Below are 23031 nucleotides of genomic sequence, written 5' to 3'. Positions count from 1 at the left end.
ACAAAAGGTTATTAAACGGCGGGAAATTTTTCTTTACTAGAACTATCAAAAAATAAGATTTGTACCCGCAACTACGGGCAGTCTTTCTTCTAGCCGCTTTCAAAAAATGACCAAAAAAGCTAACATTATGCATGGAACAAAAAAACAAAAAAACAAAAACAAAACAAAGCTGGAACAAAAACAATTGTAGATAAGACTTAGAAAATAATGTGGGGAAAGTATTCATTTTCGTCGACGAAATGACTGATTTTGTAACGAAATAGGCCATACGACACTTGGCGCTCCATACAAATTGTCCATGGTTTAAACCACGTTTTCAATTTTACCACCTTCGTGAATTCTTGCCATGGGAGTGATTTTATGTCTCCCCTTTTATTTGACCTCATTGTCTAAGTTCGGTTTGGTCTATTCAAAAGCGAATATCAAATAGTATACAGGCCTATACCTTTATTACAATCTTTGAATTCAAAATATCTCAACCAATTGAGACTATAATAGTGTTTAATCTCCTGTCACAAAACTTAGGGCATGTAAAATATATATAGGGCCTAAAAGCATAACCATAATGAATACCATACTTGTCCTGTTTACAATAAGCTATGAAGAAACTTTGTAAAAATTTTGATTATCAAGACGTCATAGGGATTACCTAGTGCAGCTCTGACTTTTAAATGAAATTGCTCGTTAAAAAAAAAACAACTCTGCGTAAATGCTTAGAGTGAATTTACGCAACTCAAGTGCACCATCTTCTCGTGTGTAATACTTGAAAAATAATTCGTGAGTTCTTACCGACTGTCACACTTATGATGTATGTCAATGCAATTTATTTTGCAAAGACAGTATTTTAGGTGAAGGTAATTACGTCTCACAATCTGATTTTTTTATAGCACACAAAAACGCATGCAACATAATAATGATACTATTCTTATCAATGAGATATGAAAACTCAGTAAACTTATTATGCTCTAATCAAACAAATGTGAATAAAGGTCATTGTTGCATGAAGCGAGCGTGCTGCAACTAGGTGCAAGTCGACCAAAAATTGATTGTCACGAATGGACTCTGACCGCGATCTTCGTGCCACACAATCCGTTCCTGTCCTATATACATGTACATCATACCCATTATACCCATTTCGGTCACCCAGCTAGATAGTATACGAAACTAGCATACTGCCTTTCCTCAGACTATTAAAAATCACGCTTTTACGAAAAGGGTATAACAGCTCTATCCGGCTCATTACTTTCAGCCTAATGAAGGTCATATAATATTCATATTCGTCCAAACTGACATCTGATTCAATATGTCTCTCTGGCCTGTAAGTGTGAGCCTTTTCCTGACAATTCTCGGGTATGCTGTTCTGGTGATCATAGGTCTCTTGCTCACAGCTTTTCTCGCGTTTTCAGCGCTAGTGCTCCGTGTGGAACGTCGGTTCAAAGGCTTCCCAGGTCCCAAGAGGAAGAGGTGAAGTACAGCCATTGCTCTTCACTCGATCACAACTGCATATTCATATTCTAACTCAATACGCGTGGTATATTTGCCATAATGCATGCATATAGAAGCTTTTGTATTTTGCTGTAGGGATACGTATCGTGTTTATGTGTGTTCGTGTCCGAACTTGCATGGGAATACATGTATATCTATAGGCTCGTAGTTACTGTGTGGCAATATATGAAAACGGCGATTTTGGCTTTGCCCGCTCTCATTAAATCTAGAGTTTACGGCAATGATCAACATGTGGTTTTGTATGGGTATGAATTCTTGTTGTTGTTGTTGTTGTTTCTGCTGTTGTTGTTGTTGTTGTATAGTTACCTTGGGAGCGAAAGTGGGAGGAATATGTAGCAAGGCTAGGCTAGATGTCTTGTCATTACGTGTATAAAATTCAGAGACAGCTCTTAAATGCTTTACCATGTTGAACAGCGGAGTGCATGCTTGCCTGCATGGTATCGGCAATGGACATTTGTTTTCTGGAGTCAGCGTATAAGCCTATTATTTGCTCAGCAAAGATATATGCCTGGTAAACTCGTAACCTTCGATCCTGATGATAGTAATTTATATGTAAAATGATAGTGAATGGGCCACTTCCAGTAAGTAATAGGAAATGAGATGGAAATTTCAGAGGATTTCTCTTTATGTTTCTTTGGTTTTAAATTTTTACATAGGTATATAATGACTATCTTCCGTCTCCTAGTTTTCGTTTGTAAAATACATTCTAACTTATTGACACCATGTTTACTTAATCTCTTGATTTGTCTTTCGTTTATCTATCTTTTTCCTCAGCTTTGTATTTGGAAACATCCTCGAGCTTGTTTCAGGGAAGGAGAAGCTGTCATTATGTAACGGCCAGAACATACACCTGTTGTGAGTGAATCTTGTTTGTGATAGATATACTTTGAAAAGCATGACAACGTCCAAATGGTATGAAAATGAACACTCAGATACAGAAATAGAAGGAAAGCTTGTCAAAGTCTTTGTATGCCACGGTTGCAGTTCTAATGGCAACATTGTTATCATTGATGAGGTTCATCAGTTTCAAACGTGAACACATTGCAGACGGAGGACTTACTGTCTTCATTAGGGCCTATACCATTGTTGTGGCTATGCTATAGTATAGTACATCCGAATGGCGATATAGGGCTGGTGTATACGAGTAGATTCTTCACTGTTTGTTATTTTACATTAAATCGTAATTGAAAACTAACGTTCGGCACTATAAAGATTGTCAGCTCATGTATATGTATTAGCTATAAGTACTGATATATTTCATTTTACATGAATTAATTACGTAGGCCCTGTAGAAACTATCTTTGAAACATGATGCATTGTTTTGAGCGTGATTATGGATGAAAGTATGTGTCATTTCCAATAATTTGTAATATCCTAGCTGTAGGGCGCTGTAATGGAGAAAACGTGCTGTCGAAGATAACTGAACTTATCAAGGAACACACTATATTTAGAAATGATGATTATAGTACATGTGCGTTAATTATCTTTACTCATCTGAGTCCTTCGAGGCGCCCTCATTTTTGTCTTCAATGCAATCAATCAACATTGCAAACACAATCCACTCACGGAAAGATAACTCTTCGTATCTGTTTTGTTGTTGTGCAATACAGGGTTCAAACCCATGGACCTGTCTTCTGGGTGCGATTTCTTTGGATGCCTCATGTCTTGGCATGCTCGAAGGATATTGTGAAGGCAAGATAGATAGTGATTGTAATTCAAAATCAGACTCTTTCTGAAAACAAGAAAACGAGAACTTTTGAAAAAAGCTAAAAAATCACTTGCAATGATGGTCTGCCGCCACTGTTGTATCTTAAATAATGATGTCGGTTCAGTTCTTTTTCACACGTCAAACGGCGTTCTGCTATGATAATTTTCATGTTTCAAGGTGACTCCTTTAGATTTACATATTCTCTGCTTCAACTCGTATTATCATATTCATGAGTAAGAGAAGTCGTTACTGCACGATTACTAGAAATAATAGTCTGTAACATGTAGCACAAATGAAAAAAAAATGTTGCAAAATGTTGGACATCAGCATCTAGTGAGCGTCATGCAGTTCGTTATGTGTTGTGTTGTTCTTGGTGATACTTGATCTCCGAACTATATATAGCATTCGTCCTTTACTAATAGAAAACGCCAAAAAGGCAGGACGAGATGGATTGCGCTGATGTATTCACTTGTTAATATAAAAGCAACACAAAAACAACAAAACAACCTTTATGATGTATTGCAATATTGAGCATGGAAGGTCGCAGTCTCCTGATGAAAGAAGATTCGTCTCCTCGGTTATCTATATAAAGCATTCAGAACGTAATTATGTAACCTGTGCTTTAGATGAGCAACAGGAGATAAACTTTCTTTTTTTTTATCATGATGCAGTGTGTGATTATGACATGATTGCTTGGTATTCAAGCAGTCTTGATACCGTACGATGATCTCTTCAATGTTACGTACATGTGTATTTGTGTGTTTTACTTTGTTTTCTTTCGCAACTTACTGTGTTCGAGGAATTTTACATAATAAAAACTTTCTCTCTATGCCGCTTCTGATAGGAACTCCTTCTCGACAGTCACCATACGAAGCCGTTTGAGATATACAGGGCTTTCCAGAAATTGTTCGGAACACGCTTCATGGGACATGGACTGGTGTCTGAAATCGACCATGAAAAGTGGTTTCACAGACGAGCCATCATAAATCCAGCATTCAGACGCAAGTGAGTACGAGGAGAAACAACAGCATACATTTTTTTTTTTACTACGAATATTAAACATGACATGGAATACAGAAGACGAGCTGATGGAGTAGGAATGACTTCAGAGTGGAATGCATAGTACAAGCTCTGCTTTTAAAGGGTGTGTACAGTTCTGGTCGAGGTGAAGATTTAGCTTTTAACGTTTTGCGAGATATTCAGAAACCACTCTATGAGATGTCAAAGAGCATGCAATTCTAAGGGGTATCAAAAGTTTATTCGATGAAAATTGGTTTTGAAATGGCTGAGATATCCAAAAACAAGGTGAAACAAAGAGGTACTAATAAAGTTGGGGCATGTCGCCTTTTATTATTAGCACTTTTTTGGATATCTCAGCCATTTGAAAACCAATTTTCATCAAATAAACGTTGAATCCTTCTTAAAATTACATGCTCTTTCATATTTCATAAGGGGCTTTTCATTATCTCACTTAGGAATGTTCAAAACATGAATCCCTACCTCAACCAGTACTGTACAGTCCCTTTAAGCTTCCCCTCCATTTTCAACATTCTCAACATTATGTTGTAAATATCATGCATCTTGGCTCCACAATTTATTTTGTTTATATTATATTTGGATACATGTAGAATAACATGCATTTTGTGTTTTTTTTCCGCCCGATATGTTTTGTAAACAAATACTTTGTTGAAAATAAAGAGGAATAATTTGATGAAGGAAGAATGACTTGACGAAAGAGGGATGATTTGACGAAGGAGGGATGACTTGACGAGGGAGAGATGACCTACTGAAGGAGGGATGACCTAATGAAGGAGGGATGACCTAATGAAGGAGGGATGACCTAATGAAGGAGGGATGACCTGATGAAGGAGGGATGACTTAACGAAGGAGGGATGACTTGACGAAGGAGGGGTGACTTGACGAAGGAGGGATGACTTGACAAAGGTGGGATGACCTAATGAAGGAGGGATGACTTGACGAAGAAGGGATGACTTGACAAAGGTGGGATGACCTAATGAAGGAGGGATGACTTGACGAAGAAGGGATGACTTGACAAAGGTGGGATGACCTAATGAAGGAGGGATGACTTGATGAAGAAGGGATGACTTGACGAAGAAGGGATGACAAGACGAAGGAGGGATGACTTGTCGTAGGAGGGATGACTTAACAATGGACGGATGACTTGACGTAGGAGGGATGACTTGACGAAGGAGGGATGACTAGACGAAGGAGGGATGACTTGACGGAGGGAGGATTTGACGGAGGAGGATGGCTAATGAAGGAGGGATGACCTGATGAATGAGGGATGACTTGACGAAGGAGGGATGACCTGATGAACAGTGAAGGAGGGATGACTTGACGGAGGGATGACTTTTTAAAGAAATAGAGCATTGCAATTTGGAGGAATATTACAAATAACGTTAACTAAAAGTTGCAGGGGCGTCACCAGCTTTTTTTCAAGGGGGGTGCGTTTTGACACTAAAATGTAACGAGATTTTTTGGACAGACATTTGGAATATGATAGGAAGCTCTCAATCCCTAGACTTTTACTGTTTTTTTGAGGGAAACCAAGCGGGGAAAATCCTAGCTACGCCGGGCCGGCGTAGCTAGGATTTTATCTTTGGGGGGGGGGGGGGGGGGAGAGGAGGATGTAGAAGTACCTGTTGTCCCCCCCCCCCCCCTCCTCCCACTCTTAGAACTGAAATTGCATTTTGGTGTTGTAAATGGTGCAATTTGATGCATGTTTTGCTTGTTTTATCGACTTGAAACAGTCCCACTTGTTTAAGGTAGCAGTAAATTTTGATGTAGATTATTAATGAACAATTTGCCCGCAAAATAGTATCATCCAAATAAACTTCCTGTTTTAATATTTACACTGAATATCATGAACGCGGCCAAGCAAGAGCGATGAGAGTGAGCGAGTGGGAGGATGTGGGTGTCCCCCTCCCACGGTGAGCACTTTTTGCATTTTGATGTTCTAAATAGTAAATAATTTGATGCAAGTTTTTTGCATGTTTTATCGGCTTGAAACAGTCATTTTTTTATTTTTTTCTTTTTGCTTTGGAAATTAAGGGGGGCGCACCGGGTGCAACTGCTGGTAATTACTGGCAGCAACATCGGGTGAATGGCATAACAATTAAATGCGAGCGAGCGAAGAAAGCGAGCTTGAAAAGTTTGACATTTAGTCCCAAAACTGCCATTTGGAGACATATTTTTTTCGCTTTGGAAATAAAGGGGGTTAGAGTAACTGCCGGCAATAACTGGCAGCAACATCAGGAGAATGGCATAACAATTAAATGCGAGCGAGCGTAGCGAGCGAGCTGGAAAATTTTGACACATCACAGTAAAAAAAAAAACTGCCGTTTTTAGCTATATATTTTCGCTTTGGAATTTAAGGGGGGGGGGGGGGCGCATCGACCGCAACTGCTGGCAATTACTGGCAGCAATATCAGGAGAGCATAACGATTATTATTAATGCGAGCGAGCGAGCTTGAAAATCTTACATTTCACAGTCCAAAAACTGCCGTTCTTAGCCATATCTTTTCGCTTTGGAAATTAAGGGGGGGGGGGGGCGCACCGGGCGGAACTGCTGGCAATTACTGGCGTCAACATCAGGTGAATTGCATAACGATTAAATGCGAGCGAGCGAAGAGAGCGAGCTTGAAATTTTTGACATTTTACAGTAAAAAAAAATGCCGTTTGTAGCTATATTTTTTCGCTTTGGAAATTAAGGGGGGGGGGGGCGCACCGGGCGCAACTGCTGACATTTACTGCCAGTAACATCAGAAGAATTGCATAAAGATTTTAGATGCGAGCGAGCTCGAAAATTTTGACATTTTACAGTCCAAAAACTGCCGTTTGAAGCTATGTCTTTTTTTGCTTTCGAAATTAAGGGGGGGGGGGGCGCACCGGGCGCAACTGCTGGCAATTACTGGCAGCAATATCAGGAGAATTTAAATGCGAGAACGGTAGCGAGCGAGCTTGAAAATTGTGTTATTTTACAGTCCCCAAACTGCCGTTTGTAGTTATATTTTTTTGCTTTGGAAATTGAGGGGGGGGGGGGCGCACAGGGTGCAACTGCCGACAATTACTGGCAGCAACTTCAATGGCATTATACGACTAAATGCGAGCGAGCGGACAAAAACTGCCATTTGAAGCTATATTTTTTCGCTTTGGAAATTGTGAGGGGGGGGGGGGGGGACGCCCGGTGCACCCCCCCCCCCCCTTGGATCCGCCACTGGTAGTCAAGGGTGTCGGTTTATGTTCATGACTGGGGGAGGTATAACCAGCGAGGTGGCGTCGAAGTGACCAAGCGGGGGAAGGATGTCCAAAATCTGCACTTTAGAGCATCCCCTAATTGTGAGTGTTTGTTTGTGTGTGTGTATTATATACATGGAAAAGTTAGGAATTAGCCCATAAAGGTCAAGTCTTTTTATTGGCAATGCAAGACATTTTTATATAGACTATAAATATGTAAAGCAACACTGCAAAATCAATGATCTAGCTTTGATATAACGAAGCGTAAGGTACAAAGGTGTAAATTCTACATCACATTGTGCAACATTGTAGCGACTCTTTTTGCCGTTCGGATATTCTGAGTACACACTGCGCACATACTGCTTTTATGCAGGATGCCAACCAGGGTCCCATTGCATAAAACTTTTTTAGCAACCTTAGAAAATTCAGGTTGGGATTTGCCCAACCTGAATTTTTTAAGGTTGCTAACCTAAGAATGTAAAATCCGTTGCATAAAAACTCTGGTTGGGAGCTTCCAACCGGAATTTTGTGATTTCAACCGGAAAAAAAATCTGGTTGGAGTTTTATGCAACGGGCCCCAGGAATCACGCTGAATCACAATCTTTTGTCGGCTCCGGGCTTTTTGAACAATGTTTCACACTATACACCTATTTCATGGTTAAAAGAAATCATAGAAGATTTTCTTACCTTAGATGATTTTCTTACCCCCCCCCCCTCCCCCCTCCCCCCTCCCCCCCTCCCCCCCCCCCCTCCCCCCTCCTCCCCCCCCCCCCCCCGTAGTTACGCCACTGCATTTGGGTGAAATAATTGGACAGATTTCTAACAAAAAAGCAAGAAAATCTTTTCATCGCGGGAATTATGAGCATGTGGGGTGGGGCAAATGGTGCAATTGCCTTCCAATATTTCTTATGGGGGCAACATTTTTTTTTTCTTTCAAAAGCAAGAAAATCTTCTCATTTCGGGAATTATTAATTATGGGGGGGGGGCGAAATTATAATAATTATGCTTGCCCCTCCAATATTTTTATGGGGGCAACTTTTTTTTCTGTCAAATAAAAGGTAAGAAAATCTTCTCGTCTCTGGAATTATGGAGGGGGGGGGGCAAAATGATATGCTTGCCCCTCCATTCTTTTTTTTTATGAGGCTAATTTAGGGCTCGCTCTTGGGCTGGCAATATGGATTGGTCAGAAGTAACCTACATAGACCCTACATACTTGTAAGTAGCACACGTACATGCAAACGTGTACGTGTTCCGTACCATACGGATGTACAGTACGGTCGATACATAGTAAACACTGTATAGAATACTAGTAGATATGTATGAAATCAGTGCTGCCAGAACTAGGGGTGCGAATTGTTTTTGCCCACGATTTTTTTTTTTTAATGTCCCTGGTGCAAAATTAAAAACAAAATAGAAAAGAATAATCATTTAGCGTCCGGCGTTGAGGTCGCTTGCAGACTGAAGCTTTTTTTTTTTTTTTTTTTTTTTTTTTTTTTTTTAAGGATCTGAAGGGGGGTGCGTTCGCACCCAACGCACCCCCCCTGGTGACGCCCATGAGTTGACATAATGTAGTCAGCATGAATTCATGCCGACTTTCTCAGGTGAGATGATTTGATCCCTTCATACTTTCCGTCAAACTGCTGCAAGAATTAAGCCCCTGGCCACTATGACAAGCGAATTTACGAGCAAACCGATATAGTTTCTTACAACTGCCACAATATCAGCCAGGATCTCTCATATTGTTCAGGTGTGTATAATTCAGTCCAATTAGACCCTCGTATACTTACTTTTCACCAGGTATCTGATAGGAATGATGGAGCAATTCAACGACAGTGCCGATGTACTCTGTCAAAAACTACTGGAGAAGGCAGACGGTAAGACAGAAGTCGCTATGCTGGACGAACTCAACAACGTAACGCTTGACGTCATCGCCAAGGTAGGGTGGACATTCTAAATGGGTCTGAGTTATAGGCCTACATGTCCGTAACTTCTGCTCCATCTTCATCTTAATCTTTCTTTTTCACGATATTGGAATTGAATTAAGGTTGTTTCATAATGTTTCCTTTCTGTTGTTTCTTCATTAGTACTCTAACTGTTTGCTGTGACATGTGGCACAACACATTACATTCTTAAAGCGATATTCTAGATTTCATGTTGTTAACTTGTAAGAATGGTGGATGACCGATTTTTACTCATATTTTGCAATGCAACAAATTCAGATCAACTATTGATGTACTTTGCGTTCCCTCTTACAGGTTGGCTTCAGCCTCAACACGAATGCGATAACTGATCCAGATTGTCCCTTTCCCTCAGCAATTACCACTGTGCTTCACGGCATGCAACAACTCTTCGACAGTCCCTTTGTGGATGTAAGTAGTTTCTAATCGCGTATTGATTGTAGTCAAATTGTGTAGATCAATTAGATACTCTTGAAATGGCTCCTGTTTTCTTTATTTCGTATATTTCATTTGTGACTTAGTATGACGTGAGGAGCAAAGCACGTGAACTTCGTCAGAGAGTCATATCCTGCATTAACCTGGTGCGGGAAACAGGGATGAAGTGCGTAGAGGAACGCATCAGTGCTCGCAAGCAGGGGGAGCGAGTACCCATGGATATTCTCACTATGATCCTAACGGCTTCAAATGACCTGACGTCAAGTGAAGACTTCAAAATGGAAAATCTATTGGATGAATTCGTCACTCTCTTCATCGCAGGTGAGTATTGAATCATGTTTCTAAAACTACGTGACTCAGATAATCAAAAGTCTTTATGATTGAATTACACAATAGGGTAATATCATTTGGTCTTTGCTTTGATGTGGTTGCTTCCCGCATGAATTGTTATTATTTTATCTCTTCCATTCACGTTTAGGTCAAGAGACTACAAGCAATCTTCTTGCCTTCACCATACAGCAGCTCGGGAGGCATCCAAATGTTGCTAAGAAGTAAGGTTCATCTGACTGTGACTTGAACTTTGGAAACTATTTCAATATGCAAAACATTTTTCCTGTCATTATAGACGTTCATAGGTTAAGGCATTCTGTATTAAAACCAAATTCAAGTGGACTGACGCGACAAGAGACTCTTTCACACTTGCATACTAATCTTACGGGACGATATGAATTTCAGTGATTGCAATGTCTTTTCTCGATGCTCACAAACGCATCATCAACTAGAAGCACTCGCAATCGAGCACATGTATCCCCCGAACCCGTCTCCCATACTCCATCTGGATTACTTTTTAGGCCAGAATTTTGTATGATATGGCAACTGTTGCAGGATACTATAAAATCCAAATATGTGTAGGTGTATAGATTTGACTATGATACATTTACATACCAAATTTGAAAAAAAAAATCGGTCAAGAAACAAGGCAGCGTCGCACACACAAGCAGACCCTGTAAAATTTACCTTTCCATATATAAAGACGGAACCAGCGAGGGCGCCACCGCCAAAAACTATGGGCATCTTCATTTCACTATAATGCACATTTTTGCCAAATATGTAGAAAATCTTAAAAGAAATGTGGCTGATAGAGCACACACAAGAAATGTGCATTGGCATCCAAAGTCGGAAAACTGAGGGCGCCGTCACCACAAACTGTTGGGTCCTTCATGTAGAATGATCACCCATACTCTTCCCTAGCAAGTCTGAATAAAATCTGCTGAGTAACAATCAAGTTATTGCATAAATAAGCACTTTTGCAAATTTTGACACGATCGAGGTGACCTTTGACCCTGTAAAAGGTGGAACAGTGAGGGCAGCATTATCAATAGGTATAGATGTATAGATCTGGCTATGATATATTTGCATACCAAATTTGAAAAAAAAAAAAAATGGTCAAGAAATAAGGCCAGCGTCACACACAGTAGCAGACCCTTTAAAATTTACTTTGGAGAAACGCAGCTAGTAGAGCGCTCATAAGGAAAACTCTGCGGCAGCGTCAGCGGCGGCGGCGGCGGCGGCGGCGGCGGCGGCGGCGGCGGACGCGGCGCGACGAGGCCAAATCCATAGTATCCTCCGAACTCTGTTCGGGGGATACAATAATTATTATTAAATCTACAGCGATGCAAATGGTTAGATATTCCTTGCGCCCTCTATTGACGACAAAATTTGTAAACGTTTGTTCTTTCGATTTTCTTCCTTTTTTATTACAAATGTGTGTTTATGTGTGTGTGTGTGTGTGTGTGTGTGTGTGTGTGTGTGTGTGTGTGTGTAGGTGGGGGTAGTTATATACTTATATTAGAGTGATATGAACATTGGAATGTAAAGCCCAAAGGTTACTGATAAGTGCCATACATCTCTCATCACTCATGCAGGCTGCGTGCAGAAGTGGACGAAGTGCTTGGACAGAAACCCACCGTGGAATACGACGATTTGGCCAAACTAGAGTATATGATGAAGGTAGGCTATGAAATCCATAACTTATTGACAAAATGACTGAATGAAAAGAATGGCATTGAATGAGTAAGAGGTAGCATTGGTTAAACCAGACACATATTGCAGAGTAAAATGACGTGGGCAAGTGCAGAAAGCAATAACTCCAGGAAATGATAATATCTGCCTCATATCGTATATGGACAGCCATTACCTACTGTATTATGTGCTTAGTAATATCGACATATTACATGTATGTCATCTGCCATCTTTGGTTTCTTTGGCTCGTAATTTGACCTACATGTAGTTATTTGGCTTGATATATTTGTTCACAACACAAAAGGAAACAAAACCGTAAATGAAATAAGCTCTGATAAACTATCTAACACAAACATCGAACCGTATAGTAGTGGTAAAAGGTAGCATTCTATGTCCAATTTAAGTAACTTAGCATGAATGGGACTATTGAATGGAAATTTATTGATTAAATGGAAATTATGGTTTTGTTATTGTGTTTATGTTTTCAACGTGGAGACCGACGCAGACATGCACATGTATTATAATAACATCTGTACATAGGGGGAACAAAACTATTCTGTGTAATGATAACTCGTATAAATAATGAGTAGGGTGTAGAATTATATTTTTGCAGAATTGTTGGAAAACATGTCCTTTAAAGTATGTACTTTGTACGTCGATGAATACTGAATTCAGCAAATGTGTTGATATTGTTAGGTTATAGAACATCAGGTGGTGAACATGAATGGTATAGAGGCATATTCTATTTGGTGTGTGTGTGTGTGTGTGTTTTCTGCGAACATACCATATCATCAGGGTATATTTTTAAAATGTAAACATTCAGGTTCTCAAGGAGACACTTCGACTATACCCACCTGTTGGAGGTACCACTCGAAAGACCGCTCGTCCCATTCAATACAAACACTACACCATCCCTACCGGCACCAGCGTCTCAGTAAGTTTGGTCTCTTTTTGATGGTTTCGTCGAAATTGTACAACTTCTGAGGTCGGAAGACCTGACTTGCATTTGCGAATTCTAAGAATTTCGTCGATTGTAATGATTTCATTTTGTCTCTTTTATTCCATCTGGATGGACGTATGTTACGTACTGTTTTATAACAGAATATACGAAATGTGTGTACATGTACACTTTATATCCATATAAACTGTACTATTGTTGTCTGCTGTCCCTTTGAAATTATCATGATATATAATATTCGCCTGTTTATTTACATAAGATGTATTTGTGTGTGTGTGTGTGTGTGTGTGTGTGTGTGTGTGTGCAATATTCACTAATCGTCATCCCCTAAAAAGAATGCACATATATTTTTGAAAATGCAAGACTGACGACTTTTCTCTTTTTTTTCTGGTTTTGGTATAGGTTCTGTCGAGTGTCATGTCACGAATGGAGGAATACTTTGACGATCCCCTGCTCTTCAATCCTGAACGTTTTGATACATCGGACGAGGAAGGAATGTAAGTACTCGGTGTCCTGTTTGAAACGGCTGTTGGTGTTACATCCTCTTCTGATTTATTTGGCCAATGAAGGTATGTCATAGTGGAATACAATAATTACAATGTATATATGATCTTTGTAACACTTTTCAAGAGCTCCTCAACAATGGTCTTGTCAGGGGACCATTATAAATACGTGCATGAGGTACGTATTTCCTCATTTTCGGGAAAAAATATCGAAAAATGGGAGTAAACTTCTCCAAGAGCCTGTCAGTTTGATGGAAACTGACATATTCATATGAATGTAGCAGTGTTGATACCTCCGGCTGGCAAGGTATGGAGAGGAAACCTGTCTCAGCTGTGTAAAGGTTTTCATAAAGGTCACTCCTATCGCTTATCACTGATTCATTTCCACTGGACCAATGCTCTCATACAATAAGGTATATGTATTTTATTTACAGAAATGCTATCTACTATGGCGAGGTGTATTACGTATTATACAAGCTGCTGCACACAATTACAGTTATTTGTATTGTATTCTTTTAAAAATGCTCTTAAGCACAAAAGAATCTGTCTAAGACTGTGATGTTCATGCTTGTTTTTTTCATTTGTAACATGTCCTGTATAGGCGACGACGCATGTACGCGTACTTCCCATTTTCTCTGGGTCAGCGTTCTTGCATCGGTCAACAGTTTGCTCTCGTAAGTCATAATTTGGTGTGTCCAGTGTAGGTCCACCTGATACCAATGCTACCTGCTTTCCATATCGTTAACATTCTCTTCACAGACTGTTGGAAAAAGTACGAGAGTATAGATAAATGTGCATTGCAAGCTTTTGCATTGTATATTTCATGTCATCCGTGGTGAACCTTACTTTGTAAAAAGTTTGAAAAAATAGCTATGAAGGTATTGCTTTCGTTTTCCTTCATACCTTGCATATCGATTATGGGCGGTTAGTCTACTGACCAGCAACAATAACGACAAAAAAGTTTTTATGTCAGAGCACGATTATTTATGATTTTTGGAACTCCCTGAATAACGATATCAGAATTAATCCTTCTATTCAATTATTCGTTTAAAAAGAATCATATGATGCCACAGAATCGAATTAGCCTGTAGATCTGTTATTGTTTTCCAGCAAAATCTGCATTTCCCAATTATTTCATTGCTACTATTGCCCGAGTGCAGCTATCATAACTCTTGTCTAGCCTTGTCTCTCTTCAATTCATTTCTCTATTTTCCTTTCCCCTTTGACGTTGCATTTTCTGGGCATACTTCTGAAGGTCGCTGTCTCCGTTGTATCTAATTTTCTCTTCTGTAGTCTAATTGTTATATCAGTCTTTTCTTCAGTGGAGTTACGAACTTTTTTTTTGTACTGATCGTTGTTCTCACTCGTACAAAAATAGGTTCAACCTTGTATAACTGGTCGCGTGCAACTTTGTACCTTTCTTGTCTGAAAGGTGCAAAGTTGCACCCAGAAAGGTGCTCCCAGCACTGCCCAGTATGAAGGTTGAAACTATTTTTCTTAGAGTGCAGAGGGACCCACATTTTACAAGCATTGTCTTTTCAGTGAGTCTATCCATCATTATTTTGTCGTACATTACAAAGTGTTCCCTTCAATGATAGATTACAATGTTGCGCTAAAGTGTTTCATTGTATTGTTATCATGTTCATCCTGTATTCTATGAATCGTCTGCAATATTTTGTTACAAAAGGAGTGCAGTGTGTGTTTAGTCCAACACTGAAACTAAAATTCAGATTGAATTGAACTGAATATACCAATTAAGGTCAAAGATAGAATAGTTTGACTGCTTGTATTGTCTTGAGATCAGAATTGTGAAGCCTAATAGAAGAGAGAGTCCTCAGAACCTTGCAGACATTGGTGAACATGCAGGTAGCTGACAGAAATTGGCCAGAAACGGGTCACAAGCCATCATCTTCTGCACACATCTCAGTATGGAGAAGTTAGGATAGCCATCCAGGATTAGAGAGAGAGGGAGTTCCACTTCTCACTTACTAAAATTCTGGAGAGACTATAGTGATAAAAACATGTTGGTTCAAGCTTTCATCAAAAGATTTAAAGCCTCTCTGAGTTCATGCGTTGCCGTTTACCCGATCACATGTTTCTTTTAACTTTCTATATCAGATCGAAGCACGCGTCCTCCTCAGTAAACTGCTTCAGAGATTTGAGTTCCGCCTAGAACAGGGACAGAGGACTACCATTATAGACCAGCTCACCTCCAAGCCTTTAGACAAGTGTAAGAATTACGTCACCGTCAGGGCCTAATGAAAGACCGGCTATGATTAGTCTGTATAAGACCTATAAACTAAAGGTAAAGCGAGTCTACTGTACAACAGAATGTGGCTTCTTGCTTGTAAACCAAAGGTGTGAAGGATCTATGCAGGTTACTATGTACTCCTGTTAACAGGCTAGTTAACTCTTCGTCTGTGTCAGCTATCAAAGAAACCATGCAATTAGTTTAATGATGATTCAGAGCGTTCAATTTATTTGACTTTGCGTGGCGACGTTTGAAAATATGATGCCGAATTAAGTGGCCTGGCTGGAATTTTGTACATGTACATAGTACCAAGCTGTTAATGAAATTTGATCATTAACATCTTTAGATCTTCGGATTATAGTCAACTTTGATTTAAACCACTGCGATTTGTATCATTATAATAAAGATGATTATGGAAATAAACAATGAAAGCTGAGGGCCTGATAAAAAGTGATACTCCTGAACTGATAACTCGACACCACAAAAAAAAAAAGAAAAAAAGAAAGGTATGAAAAGGTCACTGTCACTATAAGGTCTGTACAAGGTCTGTACTGTAGAGAAGCGCGATATACAGTACAAAGAATTGTGAGAACAGGACATGACACAACAAACCGTCAAAAGAAAGCAGTGTAAACAGTACATGAAGAGTGACAATGTTCATTTGGTCGGCATTAACAAGGTGTTTGAATGTCTCAATGAAATCAATTTTTCTATATACAATGTACATGTTCGTTGTAAATAAGAAAGACAAGGTTAAGTTCTTGAAATCTTCAATTGAAGAGAAATTAATTTTTGCAGTGAAAAGAAATGACACAGGATGACCACAAAGATGTTCTCCGATATTGACGAGTAAATGACAAAACTGGAAAAAACAAAACTAAATAACAATAACAGCATGATAGCACACCAGCACCATAATAGAATATCAACGAAAACTGGATCACGCCAAAACACAAGTGTATGACCAAGATTTTGCTGATGTTCTTATAGGGATCGTATAGTTTTGGTCAAAACCTGTCTCACGTTTTTAACATTTTTGGTGAGATAACAATAAACCTCTAATGAAATATGAAAGAACATGTAATTCTCAGAGGAGTTCACCGTTTATTTGATAAGAATTGGTTTTGAAATGGCTAGGATATCCAAAACAAAGCGATCATAATAAAAGATGAGACCCATCTTTTATCACGATCGCTGTGTTTTACTTTGTTTTTGGATGTCTCAGCCATTCCACAACCGATTTTCATCAAATAAACTTTGAATTCCACTTAGAATGGTATGGTCTGTAGTACTTCATAAGTGGTTTCTTGGTATCTCGCACTATTCCTTACATAAAACATGGCCACTACATTTCCAGCTTATGCCATGCTCTACTCGCAGTGAGCAACGTTTATCTACTGTTGATTGAAACAAGTGACATTATACTCTCGCCGTCGATCTTCACATTCTGATCCTGTTACAACTGTTGTGTTAGTCACTCATGACTTGAGCTGCCTGTACAGATGGAAGGAATAGAGCAGGCATACCAATTAGATGATTGAATAATGGGTGATTTTATTGTTTACTAGTAACAGTTTATCACAAGTGGCATATAAGATACAGAGACAGACTGTGCGGAGTAATAACATATGTGTTGCTTCACACTAGAATTAGACATTTTGATATTAGACATACAGAAGGCCTGTACCCTGATAGCTTTGACTATATAGGAGAATCAATCGTAGCAAGGTTACATGAATGTAACAAAGTAAAGTCTGTGTTCCATAAAACACTCTGTGTCCTTTAGACATTATATGGTAATTACAAGGATTGAAACATCGCAGAACACTAAATTGCATCACTTTCTCTTATGCTGTTATCAACTTTGCTACCGACAGACATACATATGAACTGTATGCTTTAAACGGCACATATTTTAAGTACATTATAGGAATGTATTATTATTATGACAAACAACGATGGTAGACTTGTAGAAAGGGTACATGTGCTATCTCTTGTTAACTAAATTTCTATAGGTAAGAAGTGTTCATGTTTTGTTATATCAATTTGTTATGAGCTGAGTTATAGAAATGCATATGTCGGTCTACTGAATTAGATTTACTGAAATATTCTGCCTAAACAAATTATTTCCTGATATTTCAATCATATCAATCTTGATTTTTTTTTTTCAAATCGAAGTATGAACTTGTACATAGGCGAATTGATATATATTTCAGAATAAATTTATTCACAAGTATACTCTTACTCATAAGTCTTGAAGTGTCTTAAGTGATGATTTCAGATTTGACAGCATTATTTCGGTGTACCAGACAAGTTGCATGACTGTGCCTTAGTGTTGATGATCACAGACGTCAACTCTGCAAGCTTTGGCCTAAAGATATTTCTAGGCAACAAACTTTGCCTAAAAACCAAAAATGTCCACCCTAAAATGGCAGCAATCAGTATAGCCCCCCCCCCCCCCCCGTAACGGGGTCATCCCACTAGACCGACACCCACGAGTCATACAGCCCGCGAGTCCGACATTGAAATAAGGTCCATGAGTCATACAGCTCACGAGTCATACAGCCCATGAGTTCGACACTATAGGCAAATAGAGCCCATGAGTTCGACACTAGGTGAAAACAGCCCACGAGTTCGACAGATGCAGCACGGGGTTTAATGTGTCGGTCTCGTGGGCCTTGTTAGCTTGGTGTCGAACTAATGGGCTGTATGACTCGTGAGTTATATAACTCATGGGCTGTATGACTTGTGAGCTGTATGACTTGTGGGCTGTATGACCTGTGGGTGTCGGTCTCGTGACGTGCACCCCCTGTAACACGCTAATTTCGTTGTTTCAAATGAAGCGGAATGAAAAAATAAATCAAGGATCATTAGTGAAACAAAGTTTAGGTTTTATATATATATATATATATATATATATATATATACATGTGTGTGTGTGTGTGTGTGTGTGTGTGTGTGCGTGCAGGGCCTGAATCCCGGTGGCCCCGGGCCACCTGAAAGATGTCGCGCCACCACTTTTTTTTTTCCGAAAAAGAAATGTTTGGTTAGCCCAATCGGGCGACCAACAGTGTCTACATTGCTTTTCTCATTGAGAATATTGGAGGATAACTTTCAGCCCCGTGCCTGATAGCTATTTAGCTGCCGCGGCCAGCGGGAATATTCTGAAAAACTGTTTTTCCTCACTACCAAATTTCACGGCCAAATTTGAATATATAGATTTGAAAATGAATATGGTAGACTTGATAGTAAACTTAATCACAGAATGTGGTCTTCAAGGCCATTTATCATACTTGCCAATATTCACGTCATGTTTTCAATGTCATAAGTTTTTTTTTTCAAATCATTCCACTTCTTTATGATTTCCTTTCTTACGTCTTAGTCACAATATGTGGTATTTGAAGCACTGTATCATACCTGACAATTTTTGCACGAATATCATGATTCATTTCATCCCATCAATGTTTCATTAAATGATTATAAATTTTGTGTTATTCTTTATTTCTTTCTTTCGGGCCACCACATTTCCATTGTCGGGCCACCAATGACTGAAATTTTATGATTGTGGTGGAACGAAAGGGCCACCCAAGATGAATGTGTTGTGTCGAGCCTTGATAAACGCATGTGGTAATATTCAACTTGAAGTATTTCTGGAACAACAAGTTCTTGTTTCATGGGAGACATGGGAAGAATGCTTGGGAAGAATGTCTCGTCCAATTTTGAAAGTTTTTCAAATTTCAGTACAGTATGCCTCATATAAAGAAAAACAATATCGAAGGCACTGCATCTAACTAGGGCATATAGTCCAAAATCAGAACCAATTACTGTTCAGAGCGCATGTAGATACCTGCTGTAATTTGAATGCCCCAAATTACCCCAAATCCATGATAAGTAACGCTACAACCAATAGGGCCCATTATGTGATACATTCTCTCATGCAGTCCATGACACTGGAATACAGCATTGCTACTTGAGGAAAAACACAGATATACCATCGAACAATGAATATACAGGCATTATCCTTGGAAGTATTTACCTGCAGAGCATATTTTCCATTCCTTTCCGTAAAAAAAGGTCTCGAACTTGGGGTATCACAATGTATTACCACAGACAGACGAATAATATTTCTCCCTCGAAAAGATGTAACAAGTAAAGAGCGAAGGGATGACAATGTCGTGATCAAAAAAAGCCTTATTCGAATTATCGATGTAGGCCGGGCTAATCTCACTTGTGCCTCCGCCCTCCAGTATGTACGATAGTAACAAGTCTATATCTTTACCTCCTAGGAATGATGTTATGTTATAAACGGTTCTTGACTTCCCAAGAATATTTAACAAATTATTTGTACGTTCGTTGCAAGCTGTTTTCCCTTCCTTCAAAACGTATATTTGGCTAGGATGAGCGTCTGCATCAGGAGAGATATTCGACGTTTGTAGGATAATACTGCCTTGTTATCTATAACTTAAGTTCAACTTGACAAACCAGAGTGAAGGTTTGTCACAACTCTTTGGATCGCAGTTTGTACGGTTTTAGTTGACGGCAACTTCTAAAATTATTACCGGAAGTTAAGGCTTACTATTTCAGAAACTTTTGATTGTAAAGAAGTTATACCTATCTGTGTTTAAGGACACATTTCGCACGTATTGTACAATATTTTGAACGATAAAAACGTGGTTTGAGGAGATTTGTAACGTAGCCAATCAAACTGGATTTAGGTTAATGCTAACTAGGAAGAAAGTTATGATTTACAATGGTGGAAATACTTTGCATGAGATAGGATAATGGAAGCAGAGCTGAGATTCTTCGCTAGACTCTGCGATTTCAATGAGAAGTAAAAGGCCTTGAGGAGTTTGTTTTCTTAGCGAGAAAGTCACGTAAGAAAAATAAATAAGAGGGAAAGAGAAAAAAACCCTATGAATTAAACTATATCCCTATAACTCACCATGGTTTGTAAAAGGGGTCATCCAACTCTACACGCTGTATACTAACACATATTTCCGCATCAGAATAGTAACAGGATCAGAGAGAAAGATAATAGTGGCGTCATAATAAAAACTTCGCTTTTCACAAATTATGTATAATGTTAAGAATCCTAGAATCAATCTCAACACGCTTTTTTAAAGGTCAGTGTTAATTGATTCTGTGCCATTTACATATAACGTATTTACATATGGGATCTTACATTAATCATTACCTTAAGTTATCACTGACGAGTGTCGTACAGCCAGTAGGTTGGAAATGGAAATTCAGACATGAGCTGAATTCTCTTAAGTGGGAGCGGATTTGGGTCTTTCCATCGAAGCAATGCCTGCTCACCCGCCACCCTCGCCTCGTACTGCCCATCAGCGAAACCGATCGACATGGGGAGGTATGTGGTCGTTGAACACGAGATATTCGATATTGAATATCCAACGTTCATTCCAGAGTGGTTGTCATATTTGTACATGGTGTGAAGATTTGATTTTTGGTTAGCGCAAAATGCTGCAAGATGAAAATAAAATTCCGTTGTTTATTTGTACAATATCAGAATTACAGGTAGGAGATGACAATCATAACAATACCTTGTTGAAAGCTAAGACGTAGTTCTGAGAAATCACCCCAAAAAAGGAACACAGCAACAACTTTCGCATTCTGTTGGCATGGGACAGGTGTCCAGGTGAAGAAAAAAAACAGCATTGCTTTCATTTTATAAGAAAGTGGGGTTCTTTGCTTTTTCATACAAATTTTACGTTGCTATTTTTTACCGAACACGATGTATTTACCATGTTTTGCATGTTCTGTGCGCTGCTTTTACAACATGAAAAATTATGAAAATGCATGTACATGACGATGTGAAATTGCGTTCGAAGTAACCCTCACCCGTGATTTTCTCTGAAAATAGCATCTCATTTCCTAGATTTGGTTGCAGCTTTCAAATGATGACACTCGTGCTACGCCTCAAATGAAATACTGTGGATACGGAAGAATTTTATCAACAGGAAACATGATTCCTAGGGCTCTCTAGTTTTCAAGTACAAGTAAGAGTAATTTTTTCCCCCTGAAATATAAGGGAAGTATCAACCCCGAAACTACCAATAATTGAGTTGCGTTATATTGGGGATTCCCGTTGGGCATATTTCATTCATGAGCAATCCATGAAATGATATTTAAATGCACTATACTCAAATGGACTGACCATTCATCTACACTATTTGCTCTTTTCTGGTAATTTAATAAGCATTAATTTGTAAATGACTAGAGGTAGTGTATGAGAAAAGAGCGTCATCGTTCTTTGCAGAAACGTAATGTATGATGTAAATATATATATATATATATATATATATATATATATATACGTGTATATATATATATATATATATATATATGTGTGTGTGTGTGTGTGCGTATGTGTGTAAGTTCTTTTGATTAAACAAATGCCAATAGGCCTATAGAGTATATATATATATATATATATATATATATATAGCCTACATATATACACTCAGCAAAAAAAGAAAGTAAACGCTTTTTATGCCTCCGCCACGAAGTGGTGCCGGAGGCATTATGTTTTCGGGTTGTCCGTCCGTCCGTCCGTCCGTCCGTCCTTCCGTCCGTCCGTAATAAATATTGTGGACAGGGTAACTATCAAAACCTTTTTAAGGTATCCTAATGAAACTTGGCATGTATGTGTATTAGGGGGTGAAGTTGTGCCTATCAACTTTTGGGTGCACATGGTCAAGGTCAAAGGTCAAAAGGTCAAGGTCAAATGCGTAAAATTTCACTATTTCCTCCATATCTATGCAATGCCTGAAGATATTTTCTTGGAACTTAGTGTATACATGTATTACCCAATTAAGATTCTCTGGTGAAAGTTTTGGTTCATGAGGTCGAAGGTCAAAGGTCAAAAGGTCAAGTTAAAATATTAAAACTTCGCTTTTTTCTCCGTACCTTGGAAATTGTTCAAGGTATCTTCATGGAACATAGTGTATATACATGTACTGATTGGCGGTTATTATCTAGAGAATCTAGGGTTCATAGGGTCAAAGGTCAGGGGTCAAAGGTCAAGTGCAACACTTCAAATTTTTACTATTTCCCTCATACATATATTTATGTAATGCCAGCAATTTTTTTTTTTGCACTTGGTGTATGCATATATAACCTAGATTATCTGGAAATTTTCTTTTTCTCTTTTTTTTTTTGGGGGGGGGGCGGGGGTTTGCCTCAAAGGTCAAAAGGTCAAAGATCAAGGGAAAGTGCTGAAGTAACTTTTTCCTCCATATCTCAGAAGTGGCTCAAGTTATCTTGAAACTTACTACATATTTATGCATGTTCTGCCTGACAGTGATTATCCTATGAATTTTAGGGTCAAAGGCAAAAGAAAATGGTAACAGTGTACTTTTCAATACAGAAGTTACACTTTTTCTCCATACCTTGAAAATTACAGTATTCATACA

General features: G+C 38.9%; 1 protein-coding gene across 1 annotated transcript; it reads left to right on the top strand.

The window, feature by feature from the left end:
• The first annotated feature begins 1152 nt into the window (after positions 1-1152).
• LOC139725400 (cholesterol 24-hydroxylase-like) lies at positions 1153-17709 on the top strand. The gene is made up of 13 exons (XM_071636478.1): positions 1153-1464; positions 2281-2361; positions 3117-3198; positions 4059-4219; positions 9269-9407; positions 9727-9840; positions 9951-10185; positions 10343-10415; positions 11790-11874; positions 12710-12820; positions 13247-13341; positions 13949-14021; positions 15466-17709. The coding sequence occupies exons 1-13, from the start codon at positions 1304-1306 to the stop codon at positions 15604-15606; spliced, it is 1551 nt and encodes a 516-aa protein (XP_071492579.1). The 5' UTR covers positions 1153-1303; the 3' UTR covers positions 15607-17709.
• Positions 17710-23031: the final 5322 nt, after the last annotated feature.

The sequence above is a fragment of the Diadema antillarum genome, unplaced genomic scaffold (genome assembly GCF_040938485.1).
Source record: "Diadema antillarum isolate AM-2024a unplaced genomic scaffold, OU_Dant_1.0 seq00000039_RagTag, whole genome shotgun sequence".
NCBI classification, from domain to species: Eukaryota; Metazoa; Echinodermata; class Echinoidea; order Diadematoida; family Diadematidae; genus Diadema; species Diadema antillarum.
The sequence above is the reverse complement of the archived record's forward strand: the minus strand, read 5'-3'. Positions and strand labels throughout refer to the sequence as shown.

Coding starts and splice junctions, on each gene's coding strand:
- LOC139725400 (XM_071636478.1), top strand. CDS start 1,304: ATGTCTCTCTGGCCTGTAAGTGTGAGCCTTTTCCTGACAATTCTCGGG. Junction 9,841..9,950: donor TCGACAGTCCCTTTGTGGAT/GTAAGTAGTTTC, acceptor TTTGTGACTTAG/TATGACGTGAGGAGCAAAGC. Junction 13,342..13,948: donor ACATCGGACGAGGAAGGAAT/GTAAGTACTCGG, acceptor TGTCCTGTATAG/GCGACGACGCATGTACGCGT.